This window comes from Pongo abelii, chromosome 8, assembly GCF_028885655.2.
Source record: "Pongo abelii isolate AG06213 chromosome 8, NHGRI_mPonAbe1-v2.0_pri, whole genome shotgun sequence".
NCBI classification, from domain to species: domain Eukaryota; kingdom Metazoa; phylum Chordata; class Mammalia; order Primates; family Hominidae; genus Pongo; species Pongo abelii.
The window spans coordinates 96,010,031-96,024,540 of NC_071993.2; the positions used below are offsets into that span (position 1 = coordinate 96,010,031).

The 14,510-nt window shown below is 41.2% G+C and overlaps 1 protein-coding gene across 6 annotated transcripts in view; it reads right to left on the bottom strand.

Moving 5' to 3' along the window:
- The window catches only part of LIPA (lipase A, lysosomal acid type), a 200,977-nt gene that overhangs the window by 12,451 nt on the left and 174,016 nt on the right, over nt 1-14,510 (bottom strand). For all 6 annotated transcript variants that reach the window (XM_054522613.1, XM_054522614.2, XM_063727654.1 and 3 more), the window contains 2 exons: nt 2,174-2,372; nt 879-988 (listed from right to left, as the gene is read on the bottom strand). In XM_054522613.1, coding sequence (XP_054378588.1) covers nt 879-988; nt 2,174-2,372 — 309 coding nt within the window. The remainder of the gene's footprint in view (nt 1-878; nt 989-2,173; nt 2,373-14,510) is intronic.

Sequence of the window (14,510 nt, forward strand, 5' to 3'; positions counted from 1 at the left end):
AGTCTCGGGTATGTCTTTATTGGTGGCATGAAAACGAATTAATACAACCCTCTCTGACGTCTTGCCACCTGGCCCCAGAATGTCACTTTAGGAAGCAGTGGGGCAAAGGTCCCAAGCAGGCAAGTCATGAAAGAAGAAATATAAATAAAGAAAAATGCATAACTCAATTTTTTTTCTGGCAATATAACCACATGTTTTGAGACCCTTCAAAACATTCATACCTTTCATATAGTAAGGCTCCTTCTAGGAATATATTGTAAGGAGAGCATGTGACAGGAACACTAAGGTGTTAGTCATAGTAAACATTAAAAGGGAGAATTAAATAAATTATAGGACAGGTTCCTAGCCCCTAATTACAAAATCTCTTGCTGGCTAGAATTATGGGCAATTTTTATTTTCTTTAATTTTGCTAAATCTTCTGTTCTTCTGTTTTTCTACAGTGAACGTGCATTACTTATATAATCAGCATAAATTAAAATGCATATAACTTTTCAAAATTTTTTGTAAACCAAATGTACCTGTAGTTAGTTATATTCCACTTAACTTCAGAAGGCAGTATATTTTCTTGTTTTCTTTATGTAAGTCTCTGAACTTAGAAACTACTTGTTTTCTACCCTCTCACATCCCTATCCCGCTTTATCTAGGAAAACATGTAATATATTGTGGCTTACATTAATTTCTTCAATTTCAACCATATACATGAATTTTCACAGAAGACTAAATGTTACCATAATTCCTTATCCTATTCATTATTTCTGTTTGGCATTTAAAAATAAATGGAATTTGAACTAACATCTTTTTATATTTCACTTTTAAGAAAAGTACAAACTCTGTAATGAAGAATTTATATCAACTTCTGATCTTATTTACATACATACCTATAGTGGTGCCTTGAGAATGACCCACATAATACACTTGTTCTTGGCCAGTTTTATTCAGAATGAAGTTAATGGAAGCTGGTAGGTCATATTTTGCCATCTCATCGTAACTGTAATCCAAGAAAGGAACTCTTTCATTGAAATAGTACATAAAATAGAATAGCACACACATACTGAGTATGCTGTTTGATGAGTTATCACAAACTAAACACAGCTGGGAAAACCAGCAGTGAGTCCAGGAAACAACACCAGCAGGACTGCAGAAGCCCCCTTGGGCTCTCTTCCAGTTGTGTCTCCCAAAGGTAACTATTGTCCTCATTTTTGACACCAGAAATTAGTTTCACCTGTTTTTAAATATTTCTGTAAGTAGAATTATACAATGTGTATTCTCCTGTATCTGGCTTAATCCATTTTTTGCTGCATTTAATTGTAAGTTGTTCATTCTTATTCTACTATATAAATATACAACACTTTATCCATTCACTGCTGACATGCATTTGGGTAATTCCCTGTTTTCCATTGTTACAAATAGAGTGACAATAAACCAATTCTTGTATATGCCTTTTGTTAAAAGCTCTCATTCTTGTGTTTCATGTCCTTAGAGGTGCCTCTGGTTTTAAAAATGGGAAGCAAGCCCAGAGACTGCTATAGTGCTGCTGACTTTCTCTAATACCTGGTACCAAAACATAGACGAAAACCAAGTGTATATGCATGCGCATGTTGCCACTGGCAGGAGAAGAGCCAACCCCTAGCAAGTTCATACAAGGTGCCAGGTTCTGTGGAGGCTCCTTCTCTGCATCCTCTCCTTTAAGCCCCCAGTGACCTTGAGGTAGGTGTTTATTATGCTCCATTTTACAAATAAGGAAACTGAGACACAGGAGGCTTATGTAAGATGTCCAATGTCATACAGCAATTAACTGGTGGAGCCAGAAGTAAGAGGGAGGAAAGGATAATTTCTGGAAAGAAGAAAAGTGAACATCTGGATTACATATTTATGGAGAAATAAGGAAAGTTACGGAACAACATTTACCCAGCAGCACCCACACCACCAGAAATGCCAAAATAACTTAAGAATTCCTAACTAAATGTAAATCTTAATGTAATCATGTACTTATAATTTACCTTACTGCTAGTCATTAAATTCCTAGCAAAATTTAAAACCTTTCAAAAGATACCAACTTCCCCTCTCATACAACTTCAGAGTTACCACCTATCTGCCTCTTCTGCTGGAAGCCTGTTGTCTGCTTTAAGAGTACTAAGGAAATACATCCATGCCATTATCAATTCAAATATACCTGAAAGCCCAGAATTCATCTTGAGAAACTGAGAGTGTCTTATGTTTCCGAGACCAAGTATTTCCTCTGCTGTTGCCCATCCACACGTCAAAACCAGCATCAGCAAGAATGAAGCCCAGGCTGCTGTTGGCAAGGTTTGTGACCCAGTTACTAGAATCTGCCAGCAAGCCGTGTTGCAGGAAGACAACTGCTTTGGGACCTGAAAAACATGCATTGTTTAGGAAGCAGTAGCACCAAGCTTCAAAACAAATATGATATCTTGCTAAATAGAACATTCATAAAAGATCCATAAGCAAATAATGAACTAGAAATAAATTGAAAGATTGCGGTAGTGATGTACTCACATATAGCATTAGTAAAGAATTTTTTTAAAACAGCGCTGGCAAGGTAGCAGTGAAACTGGACCATTTTTTGCCTGTCCACTAACAAGACACACTTATGTAAGCAGCAAAAACAAAAATCAATATATTTTTAAGAACTTATAAAATGTTTTTACAATTTTCTTTCTTATAAAATGTTTTTACAATTTGCTTTCGTAATTGCATTTCTCACAATAATTCCTAACAAAATAACCCAAAGGAAAGAAAAGATCACACATAATGAGACATCACTATACACGTATCAGAATGAGCAACATCCAAAAACGCTGAAAACAACAACTGCTGAAGAGGATGTGGAGGAACAGGAACTCTCATTCATTGCTGGTGGAAATGCAAACTGGTAGCACCACATTGGAAAAGTTTGGCAGTTTCTTACAAAACTAAATATACTCTTACCATATAATCCAGCAATCACATTCTCACATTCCTTGGTATTTTACCCAAAGGAGCTGAAAACTTACATCTACACAAAAAACTGCATACAGACGTCTATAGTAGTTTTACTCATAATCGCCAAAATTTAGAAGCAACCAAGATGTACTCCAGTAAATGAATGCGTAACTAAACTGTGCTACATCCAGACAATGGAGTGTTACTCAGCCCTAAAAGGAAATGAGCTATCAAGCCATGAAAAGATGTACAGGAACCTTAAATACATATTACTAAGATCTGTAAAGGCTGCATTCTATATGACATGCTGGAAAAGACAAAACTATAGAGACAGTAAAAAAGATCCTGGTTGCCAGGGGTTAGGAGGGAGGAAGGAATTCATAGACAGAGCAAAGAGGATTTTTCAGGGCAGTAAGACTACTCTGTATGATACTATAGAGGTAGATACATGCCATCATACATTTGTCCAAAACTATAGAATATACAACATCAAGAGTGAACTGTAATGGCCAGGTGTGGTGGTTCATGCCTGCAATCCCAGCACTTTGGGAGGCTGAGGCGGGTGGATCACTTGAGGTCAGTAGTTCAAGACTAGCCTGGCCAACATGGCGAAACCCTGTCTCTACTAAAAATACAAAAAAGGTAGCTGGGTGGGGTGACACACACCTGTAATCCCAGCTATTTGGGAAGCTGAGGCAGGAGAATTGCTTGAATCTGGGAGGCAGAGGTCGCAGTGAGCCAAGATTGCACTGCTGCACTCCATCCAGCCTAGGGGACAGAGGGAGACTCAGTCTCAAAAAAAAAAGTGAACCCTAATGTAAACTACGGACTTTGTGTGAATGTAGGTTCATCAGCTGTAACAATTACAATTCCACTCTGTGGGGGATATTCATAACAGGGGAGTGTGGGGGCAGAGGGTATATGGGAAATCTCTGTACCTTCCGCTCAATTTTGCTATGAACTTAAAACTGCTTTAAAAAATAAAATTTAATAAAAATTTTTAAAGCTGAATAAAAGTTAAATAGATAAAAAGGCTCACACACACAAATTCATAAATATATGTGTCTCTGTCTGCCTATGAGAATTTATTTTCTACTCACCTGTACCCAAGACAGTGATATAGCAGAAAAAACAAAGATGTGGGAGCCAAAGAAACCTGACCTCAAGCTGCTTACCTAATGCTGAGACCATTCAGTTATTCATGAAACAAGCCTTTATTGAGTACCAACTATGTGCCAGGCATTCTCAGCACTGAGAACACAGCAGAGAACAAAAACAAGAGGAAAAAAAAGTACCCCCATGGAGCTGACATTATACTGACCATGAGTTTTATTCACTTATTTGATTGATTGATTGACTGCGATAGGCTCTTGCTCTGTGACCCAGGATGGAGTGCAGTGGCGTGATCTCCGCTCACAGCAACCTCCACCTTCTGGGCTCAAGTGATCCTTTCATCTCAACCTCCTGAGTAGTTGGGATTTCAGGTGTGCACCACCACACCCAGCTAATTTTTGTGTTTTTTGTAGAGACAGTGTTTCACCATGTTCCTAGGCTGGTCTCAAACTCCTGGACTCAAGCGATCCACCCACCTCAGCTTCCCAAAGTGCTGGGATTACAGGTATGAGCCACCATGCCCAGCCTGATCATGTGTTTTAGACAGCTCAAACAAACCTAGGCTCAACTCTGTCCTCTCCAAGTTCTAACGTGACACCTTGGGGAAACATCTCCTAAAATTAATACAATTCCCTGAAGAGTAGAAATGATAATACACATTTTATAGGACATGGTGAGATATGAGATATTATATGAAAAGTAGGTAGCAAAGAGTCTGACACACAGTAAGAGTTCACTATATATCAACTCATAGTATTAAGTTGCTTAACCAGTCTGCGTCTCAGTTCCAAAAATAATTGTTAAGAGGAATAAGTGAGGTGAGTAAGTATCCAGTATAGTGACTGACACACAGGTCACAGTGAACAAATGAGAGCTTCCTTTGCCCTCTGTTCATTCTTTATAATAGTGAAAAACTGGAAATAAGCTAATTGTCAAGTGGTCAAATAATTCATTGAAATCCACTTGGTATAATAATTATCCATCAACCATGACAAGGACAGTGACAGCATAGAAAAGCTTACAACATACCTTGCAAAGGAAAAAAAAGCAAAATACAAAATTACAGACTACTCTAAATTACAGCTATGCAAAAATAATGTACACCAAAGAGGAGTATAAAATACCAAGGAAAAATGAGAAGAATGATTTGTCCAGATGATAAGACTGTAAGTGAATTGACAAATATTCATTTCTGCTAATGTCCTAATATAGATTTGATAACTAGCAAATTGTTTTTAAATGACAGTTCTGCTGCAAGGTAGCTTCTGTAGACAACTCTGGAAGGCACTGCTCACATACATGAAAATATACTTGGTACTCCCTGGAGTTGTACAACCTGGGGGTGCTGTACCCTCGTGTTGTTAAAATAGCAGGACCCCAGGCCAAGAGTATAAACTGATTCCTATAACTTTTTTTTTTTTTTTTAAGAGAGACAAGGTGTCGTTCTATCACCTAGACTGGAGTGCAGTGGCATGACTGCTCACTGCAGCCTCAAACTCCTGGACTCAAGTGATCCTCCCACCTCAGGCCCCTGAAGAACTGGGATTACAGGTGTGCACCACAACATCCAGCCAATTTTTTAAAAAACTTTTCATAGAGATGAGGTCTTACTATGTTGCCCAGGCTGGTCTCAAACTCCTGGCCTCAAGTGATTCTCTTGCCTTGGCCTCTCAAAGTGCAGGGATTACAGAAGTGAAACATCATGTATGGCTGCTGTGATTTTCTAATCACAAAATAGAAATGCCAGGGCCATGCAGGTGAACTTCTACCCATGGGGAGAAAATAGAAAGCAAATAGGACAAGATTAGGGCTGCTTTATGTGCTCATCTTTGCCTTCAAAGGTTCATTTTAATGCAATATTAACAAGACTAAATTTACTATGAAAAATATAAGTGGAAGGCATTGTGGTAGATACAGCATCTTATGCACAGGCTTCTTGGCTTCAATGAAGATGATAATTCGGCTGGGAAAATATGAAAATTGATCATTAAAAATTCAAAATTATAAACTGCAGTGTGACAATTATAAGTACCAAAATTAATTTATCATTAAATTATAGTTGAAAAATGTGTAACTACAGGCAGCATCATCATCTCACGGTAACTGTACGTGAGAATGGTGACCGCGTGCTGTATGATGCAGTGGCTCTGCCATACTGATGGTGCCTAATACTTTCTAGAAAGAGGGGCTTTCCTGCTCATGTCACAGCTCCTTAGGTATGTTGAGGCACTTTTCACCCACCAGGAGTGATCGGGGGCTAGGCCATGAGTAAGGCGACTTGACTTTCAAAGGCCAGGAATGGGATGCTCCCACAGGTCAGGTCATTTCCAACAAAAACGACTGCTATCATCTTCCCTCAGGATGGAGAGTCAGAGTGAGGCAAGAGGAAGGCTCGGTAGGTGGCCTGATTCCTTGGCACTTGTTCCAATCTGTGCCTCTGTAGTTAATGTGGAAAACCCAGGGCTGCCTAGTCCACTCCTCAGGGCAGAGTGTCCAGAGAAAGGCAGGAATGGTTTGAAACCAGAGAGGGCCCTGGCGCAAGGATAATTGAGAGAGGAGGAGGAGGAGGATGACGTGGAGGACAGAGACTGGAAGAGGAGATGTTGGCCAGCGCATAAGACCAGGACTCAGCTCCCCACCTTCTCTCGATGGGGAATGTTTAAAATTTCCCTGAAGTCTCTGTACTTCCCTCTATAACCTCCAGGAGGTTTGAATGGGGAAATGTGGAAGTTGACAAGTTGAAGATATATCAGAAAAGTCTTTAAACATCCCCAATAAATAACTCCTGGATTCCCAAGGGCAATGAGGAGCTGCTGCAGTTTTCCTGGGAGGTGAGTGTGAAGCATGTGGACAGCTGGAGCATGTGCTACCCAGAAGACCATGCCTAAGGTGGCTGAGCAGCTTCTAAGAACATCTGTAAATACCCTTGTTCCACTCAGACCTAATTCACACCTGCACAACGCTTTTCTCAGGGAATTACTTTATCCTTTGAAGGAGCCTTCTAAAGAACAAGCTAAAGCCACTATTTTTCTAATTGTCCTTTTTTGTTTGTTTGGGTGCTTCCATCCCCTACTTCAAGCTGAATACAAAAGCTCAATGAACAACAGGCACAAAAGATGCACCAGATGGGAAGGAAACAGTGAATCTATTCTTTACAAGCTAAATGTTTTCAAATCTGGAGAATCTGGGCCAAGCATTGCAAAGGGTACTGCAGACCACACTGTTTTCTCATGGGAAATGCTGGCAGATGAGGAAAGGGGCTGATGAAGAAAGGTAAATGTCTGACAAATAGCATGGCTTTAGAGCAATGGAGGCCGCTCAGCTGTGCCCTCCACATTCAGGTGAAAAGTTTTTAATGGAAATCTGCTGTATCTTAAGCAGTGCACCAGAAGGTAAATATCAAGAAGGGATTTGAAAACACACATTATGTTTTGTGCAAACCTTTGGTGGTGCCTACTGAGTAGCAGCCACTGCTATTAGGTTGTTGCAAAAGTCACTGCGGTTTTTGCCCTTACAAAGCAATGGCAGGCTGGGCACAGTGGCTCATGCCTGTAATCCCAGCACTTTGGGAGGCCGAGGCAGGAGGATCACCTGAGGTCAAGAGTTTGAGGCCAGCCTGGCCAACATGGTGAAACCCTGGTGGTGGGTGCCTATAATCCCAGCTACTCAGGAGGCTGAGGCAGGAGAATTGTTTGAACCCAAGAGGTTGTGGTCAGCCAAGATAGCACCACTGGACTCTAACCTGGGTGACAGAGAAGGATTCCATTACCCCTCACCCCCCACGACATAAAAAAGTAATGGCAAAAACCACAATTACTTTTGCCCCAACCTAACACATGCTAGGAATGCAAAGATGGGTAACCCACACTCCCTCCCACAGGGAGCTCCATCCTCAAGGGAGGCAGACACACAATGACTGTCTAGCCCAGCAAGAAGAAGGCTAGAACACCACTCAGGAAGGCCCAGAAGAAGAAGGAAGTTATTTGGCCAGAGGGACAAACATTTGACCTGGATTCTAAGTAAGAGATAGATGTTTCCACAAAGGGTTCTGGAGAAAACATAGGAGCCAGATGAATAGAGCTGACACTGCACCCAGGCCTTGGCCAGATGGGACCAGTGCGCACATGAAAGGCTCCCTGCCTGATTCTGATGCGCAGCCAGGCTGGGGAACCACTAGGAAAAGTCCAGTGCCTTGTCTGACCTGGGGACACAGGGAATAGGAAGGACTTCATGGGGTGCACATCTTTCCAGGCTGGGCGAGTTTCCTTTCATCCCAGAACAAAAAAGTCTCTTCTGAGGAGGGAGATGCAGAGGATATAACTTACCAAACTTCTAGAGATGGCGGTTCCATTAGGCATGATGGATCCTCAACAAAGAAAATAGTATCGAATCCTGGGGTGAAAAACCTTTAAAAATGGCTTCCAAACCTCTTGCCCCTTCCCTCTGGCATTGGGTGAATACAAAAGGGAATGGAATAGACTGGACGCTGGAAGCAGGCCCAGCCAACTGTTGCCAGCTTCTCTCACCTGCTCCCACCAGGGGGAAGAAAGGAAGGTACAATGTGGTTCTTCCCATCCTGCCACCAAAGAAGGATTTAAGGATTTACTGGCAAAGGATGTTTCTCTCTGGGAAGGTAAAACCTATTGCTGCTCACATCTTCCAGTGAACTATTTCAGATTTCACTTCACCTTGCTGAGAACAGCTGATTGAAATGATAGCTAGTGCTGATTGCATGCTTATATGCTGTAGGTACCGTACTGAAAATCCTTTGAAGTTGGCACTACTGCCATTTAACAGAACAGGGAATTGTGGTAGAGAAGTCAAGTAACTTGCCCAAGGCCGAACAAAAGCTAGGAAGCGGGAGGGCTGGAGTCTAACCAGGTGTGTCTGACACCACAGGCCATGCTTTTCACTGCTTTGCTAGGGAAAGAAGGTTAACAAGAGAGAAGTCTCTAGAACACACTGAGGCCTTCCGGCTGAAGGCAGGAAGCTATTTTTGAAAGGATGTGGACAAAGTGCTTGAAGAAAGTAATCTCTAGTAGATGGAGGGGATAGGGAATGAAAGGAGGGGCACCCACTCAGCCTCGCCTGGTCAAGCAGCTCCTCCAAGGCCCAGCCTGCTCAATGCACTCAGGCACCCTGAAGCCCTGTTTGTCTGAGTGACAAACCAGCATGACAGGTCAAGGGCTGCCTTCCCGAGCTATGCCCTACGGGTGGCTATGGGAGTTCTGTGCAAATGCAACTTAAAGAAAAAGAAGCCTCTAGGAGGGCTGGGGATTAAGGGAAAAGACTAAAGGACCATTTCTCAGCCTGGAGATGACAAGTGATTTCATTATGGCCCTAAATAGGACAAAGCTGACAAAGAAGCAGCCCAGTGGCAGTCCACCACGACACTGCCTTCCCAGTGTGGGTGGAAGCCAGGAGGCGATTACTCAGGCTCCGAAACTGAATGTGCTGAGCCCACAGTTCTGCAGGAGGAAGATGACTGGGTAGGTGGGGAAGTTCCTCCTGCCTCCCAAGGCACTGGCCTTCTCTGCCAGGATGCTGAGTCCGGACAGGACTCCGTCACACTCCAAAACACATGTGAAAAATCAGCTGAGGGCCAGGGCAGAACCAAAACAGAGAACAAGGAGGAGGTCAGACACCAGGGCGTTAGCATGAAGCAGACCTCAGTTCTTACTGGCTACAAAACTTTGTAGGATTTGCTCAACTCTCTCTGAAGTATAGGTGTCCTTTTCTAAACTGAGAATGATGAAGTAGTTAATACATAGTAAAGCTGAATAAATAATGGTCCCTGATAGTAACAATAATAAATCTATACAGTTGGTCCTTAAACAACACAGGTTTGAACTGCACAGGTCCACTCATACATGGATTTTTTTCCAATAAACATTGAAAAATTTGTTGGAGATTTGCAACAATTTGAGAAAAACTAACAGACCAACTCTGTAGTCTAGAAATAATAAAAAGTTACTAAAAGGTTAGGTATGTCATGAACGCATAAAATATATTTAGATATTAGCCATTTTTATTTATTACCATAAATATACACAAAGTATAAAAAGTTAACATTTTCAAAACTTAGACACACACTTACAGACCAAACATGGTGCCATTGACAGTTAAGAGAAATGTAAAGATGCAAATGTAAAGATGCGGTATTAAATCATGACTGCATAAAATTAACTACAGTATATTGTGTAGTACTGTAATAATTTTGTAGCCGCCTCCTATTGCTCTTGTGGTGAGCTCAAGTATTGTAAATATCTGCTTAAATTTCCCATGACACTAATCATCTCCACGTGAGCAGTTTCTCCAGTAAATTGCACATTGCAGTAAAAAGTGATCTCTTGCAGTTCTCGTATGCTTTCATCATGTTTAGCGCGATATCATAAACCTTGAATAACACCATTGGACCCATACAAAGAACTAATAGTGATCTGGGAGTGCTCCCAAAAAGCAGAGAAAAGTCCAGACAAGAAAAAGTTGAATTGCTTGATATGTGTCATAGATTGAGGTCTGCAGCTTCAATTATCTTCATTTCAAGATAAATGACACATAAAGATGATTGTTAAAAAAAAAAAAGGAAAGAAAATTTGTAAAGCCATTTGTCATTGCAGCTATATGACAGCAAGTGCCAAAACCTTGCACTTTTTCTGAAATACCTTTTATCTCATATTCAAAATGCAGCTTTTATGTGGGTGCAGGATTGCTCTAATATGATTGTAGACTCTAATATTCAAGATAAAGCAAGAATAGATTCTAGACTCTAAGATTCAAGAAAAAGCAAAGTCATTATATGACAACTTAAAGAAAAAAGAAGGTGAAGAATCTAAAGTTGGAGAATTTAATGCCAATAAAAGATGCTTTGATAATTTTATAGAGAGGTTTGGCTTTTAAAATGCTAAGACAGACCAGGCACGGTGGCTTATGTTTGTAATCCCAGCACTTTGGGAGGCCAAAGTGGGAAGACCTCTTGAGGCCAGGAGTTCGAAACCAGTCTGAAAAACACAGTGAGATCCCCATCTCTATCAAAAATTGTTTTAAAAATTAGCTGAGTATGGTTGGCACATGTCTGTAGTCCTAGCTACTTAGAAGGCTGAGGTGAGAAGACTGCTTGAGCCTAGGAGTTTGAGGTTACAGTGAGCTATAATGGTGCCACTGCACTCCAGCTTGGTGACAGAGCAAGATGCTGTCTCTAAAAAACCAAAAATTAATTAATTTTAAGAATTAAAAATTTTAAAAACTTTAAAAATATGTCAAGATAATAGAAGAAGCAGCTCCTGCCAACCAAGAGGCCGCATATAAATTCCTGGAGGAAAATGTATCTGCCTGAACAGGTTTTTAATGCAGATGAAAGTGTTCCATTCTAACAACAACAACAAAAAATATCCCACACAGGACATTTATTAGTAAGGAAGAGAAACAAGCACCAGGATTTAAGGCAGGAAGGGACAGGCTAACTCTACTGTTCTGAGCAAATGCAGTAGGGTTGATGGTCAGGTCTGCCCTTACCTATAAATCTGCTAATCCCTGAGCCTTGAAGGGAAAATATAGACATCAGCTGTCAGTCTTTTGGCTGTACAATAAGAAGGACTGGACAATGAGAACTGTTTTTCCAGATTGGTTCCATTGATGCTTTTTTCCTGAAGTCAGGAAGTACTTTGCCAGTAAGGGACTGCCTTTCAAAGTTCTTTTGATATAGGACAATGCCTCTGGCCACCCAGAACCCCATGAATTCAATACCAAAGGCATCGAAGTGGTCTACTTGCCCTCAAACACATCTTTAATTTAGTCTCTAAATCAGGAGGTCATAAGGACCTTTAAGGCTCATTACACCCATACACTATGGAAAGGATTGAATTGGAAGAGAACCCCAACAGAGAGAACATCATGAAGGTCTGGAAGAATTACACAACTGAAGATGCCATTGTTGTTACAGAAAAAGCTGTGAAAGTTATCAAGCCTGAAACGATAAATTCCTGCTGGAGAAAAGTGTGTCCAGATGTTGTGCATGACTTCACCGTATCCATATCGATGACTTAGCCAATCAAGGAAATCAAGAAAAAGATTGTGGATACGGCAAAAAGATAGAGGGTGGGAGCAGGTAGAGAGTTTCAAGATATGCATCTTAAATAAAGTCAAGAGCTAACAGACACACCAGAGGAATTAACAGAAGATGATTTGATGGAGACGAGTGCTTCTAAAACAGCACCAGACGATGGGAAAGAAGACATGGGAGATGCAGTGCTAGAAAACAGACTGATATTAGACAATTCAGGAGAAGGGTGGCAATTGCAATTATTCAAGACTTCCTTCACAACACTGACGCTTCTATGACACAGGCACTGAAACTAAAGCAAATGATGGAAGAATTGCTATTCTATAGAAACATTTCTAGGGAAATGAAAAAAGGACAGAAATTACAATATATTTTCATAAAGTTACCCTGAATATGCCCACTTCTCCTGTCTCCCCTTCCACTTCCTCCCCCTCTTCCACCTCTGCTACTCCTACAACAGCAAGACCAACTCATCCTCTTCCTCCTCTTCCTTAGCCTGTTCCAACATAAGAATGAAGACCTTTATGATGATCCACTTCCACTTAATGAATAGTAAATACATTTTCTTTTCCTTATGATTTCCTTATAACATTTTCTTTTCTCTAGCTTACTTATTGTAAGCATATGGAATATAATACATATAACATATAAAATATTTAATTGGCTATGTACGTTACAGGTAAGCCCTCTGGTCAACAGTAGGCTATTAGTTAAATTTTGGGGAATGCAAAAGTTATATGCAGTTTTCAATAACTCTGGGGGACAGCACCCCTAACCCCCATGTTGTTAAAGAGTCAACTGTAAATGTAATAAAATATTATTAGAACATAACCACTATGAAGAAGGATAGAGTGAAGTGGCATTCTTTGGCCCAGGTAATATAATCATAGTAACAGCAAGCGCATACTAAGTGTTGACAATGTGTCAGGCACCATGCTAAGCACTTAAGCACTTTACACGCATTATCTCAGATAAGTCACCTAACAGCTCTCTGAGTTGGTGTAGTAGGCAGAAGCAGGACATCTAGCAGATGCAGGACATCTAAGTCAGATACTTTCCACTTTCCATAGTGTGACTTTATCAGGGATATCATAGCTGTTCTCAAGCCTGAGAAGAGGGCCAAGTGGGCAGAGATAGTCACGGGCTGTGTGACTCCTGCCTTCACTACCCATCAGCTGCTTTATCTTGGGCAAGTTAATTAACCCCTACAAACCTTGGTTTCCTCATCTGTAAAACAGGAGGTAATAGGAGTTCTTACACCCTAGAATTGTATGAGAGTTCACCTGATGATTCACACAGAGCACAGTGCTTGGCCTGTCCACAGGATGCATTCAGGGAGTCACGTGGCCTTTGCCACTGTGCAGTCCACTGCACTCACACTTCACTGTTACCCTGCTGGGGAGCAGGTGACCTGCAGGAGTGAACACAACAAGAGCGCCCTGCATCACAGAGCAGGGAAGAAAACCGTTCCATGCCTCAGAATGCTGTTTTCCCCAACACCAGCGATAATCACTCTGATCACCAGGCAACACGAAGGCAGTAATGTGGTCTGTCTTGTTCACTGCAGAATGTCCCAGGACATTATCATAATTAGAGTTTTCCATGCACCCAGGATGGTGCTGGGCCATTTACATCATTCTTCCTCCTTTGGGGCCTCTGAGGCTTAGAGAGAATAAATCATTTGCCCTAGGACACACAATTAGTATATGATGGAGCTGGGAATCAAACCCAGGTCATGTGACAAATGTGCCCATCATCTCCATGCCAAATTTCCTGTCTTCCCTGCCCCTCTCTGCCACCATGGCCTGTCCTCAGACAGCTTTGCAGCACAGCAACTTGAGTTCCAGAGCTTCACAGTTGACCGAATTTTGGGAAATTATCCAGCTCTCATCCAAAATTCTCCCTCAACAGAAGGAGCAGAGGGTCCACAGCAGAAAGCACCTGCAGGGACACAGGGCTAGAGATGACACAGTGCTTGTCATCTGACCCCCAGACATAGTTCTATGACATTTCTTACTTTTCTTACTTCTGTCCATTGTAAATAAAGGCATCTTCCTCCTGTCCATACAGTTTAGAATACATCCCTGTCATGGAGGGCTTAATCCTGAAGAAGTCAGTATCAGAGACCACCATCAAATCCATGTTGACATTTCAAAATTAAAAACAGAGGCTGGGTACCATGGTTCATGCCTGTTATCCCAGCCCTTTGGGAAGCTGAGGGAGGATCATTTGAGGCTGCAGTAAGCTATGATTTTACCACTGCATTCTAGCCTGGGAGACACGGTGAGACTTTTAAAATATGTATTTATTTATTCATTAAAATTTTAAATAAATAAATGTTGTAAAAGAAATTGTATCACCTGCACTTACTATACTGCATATATTTCACAGG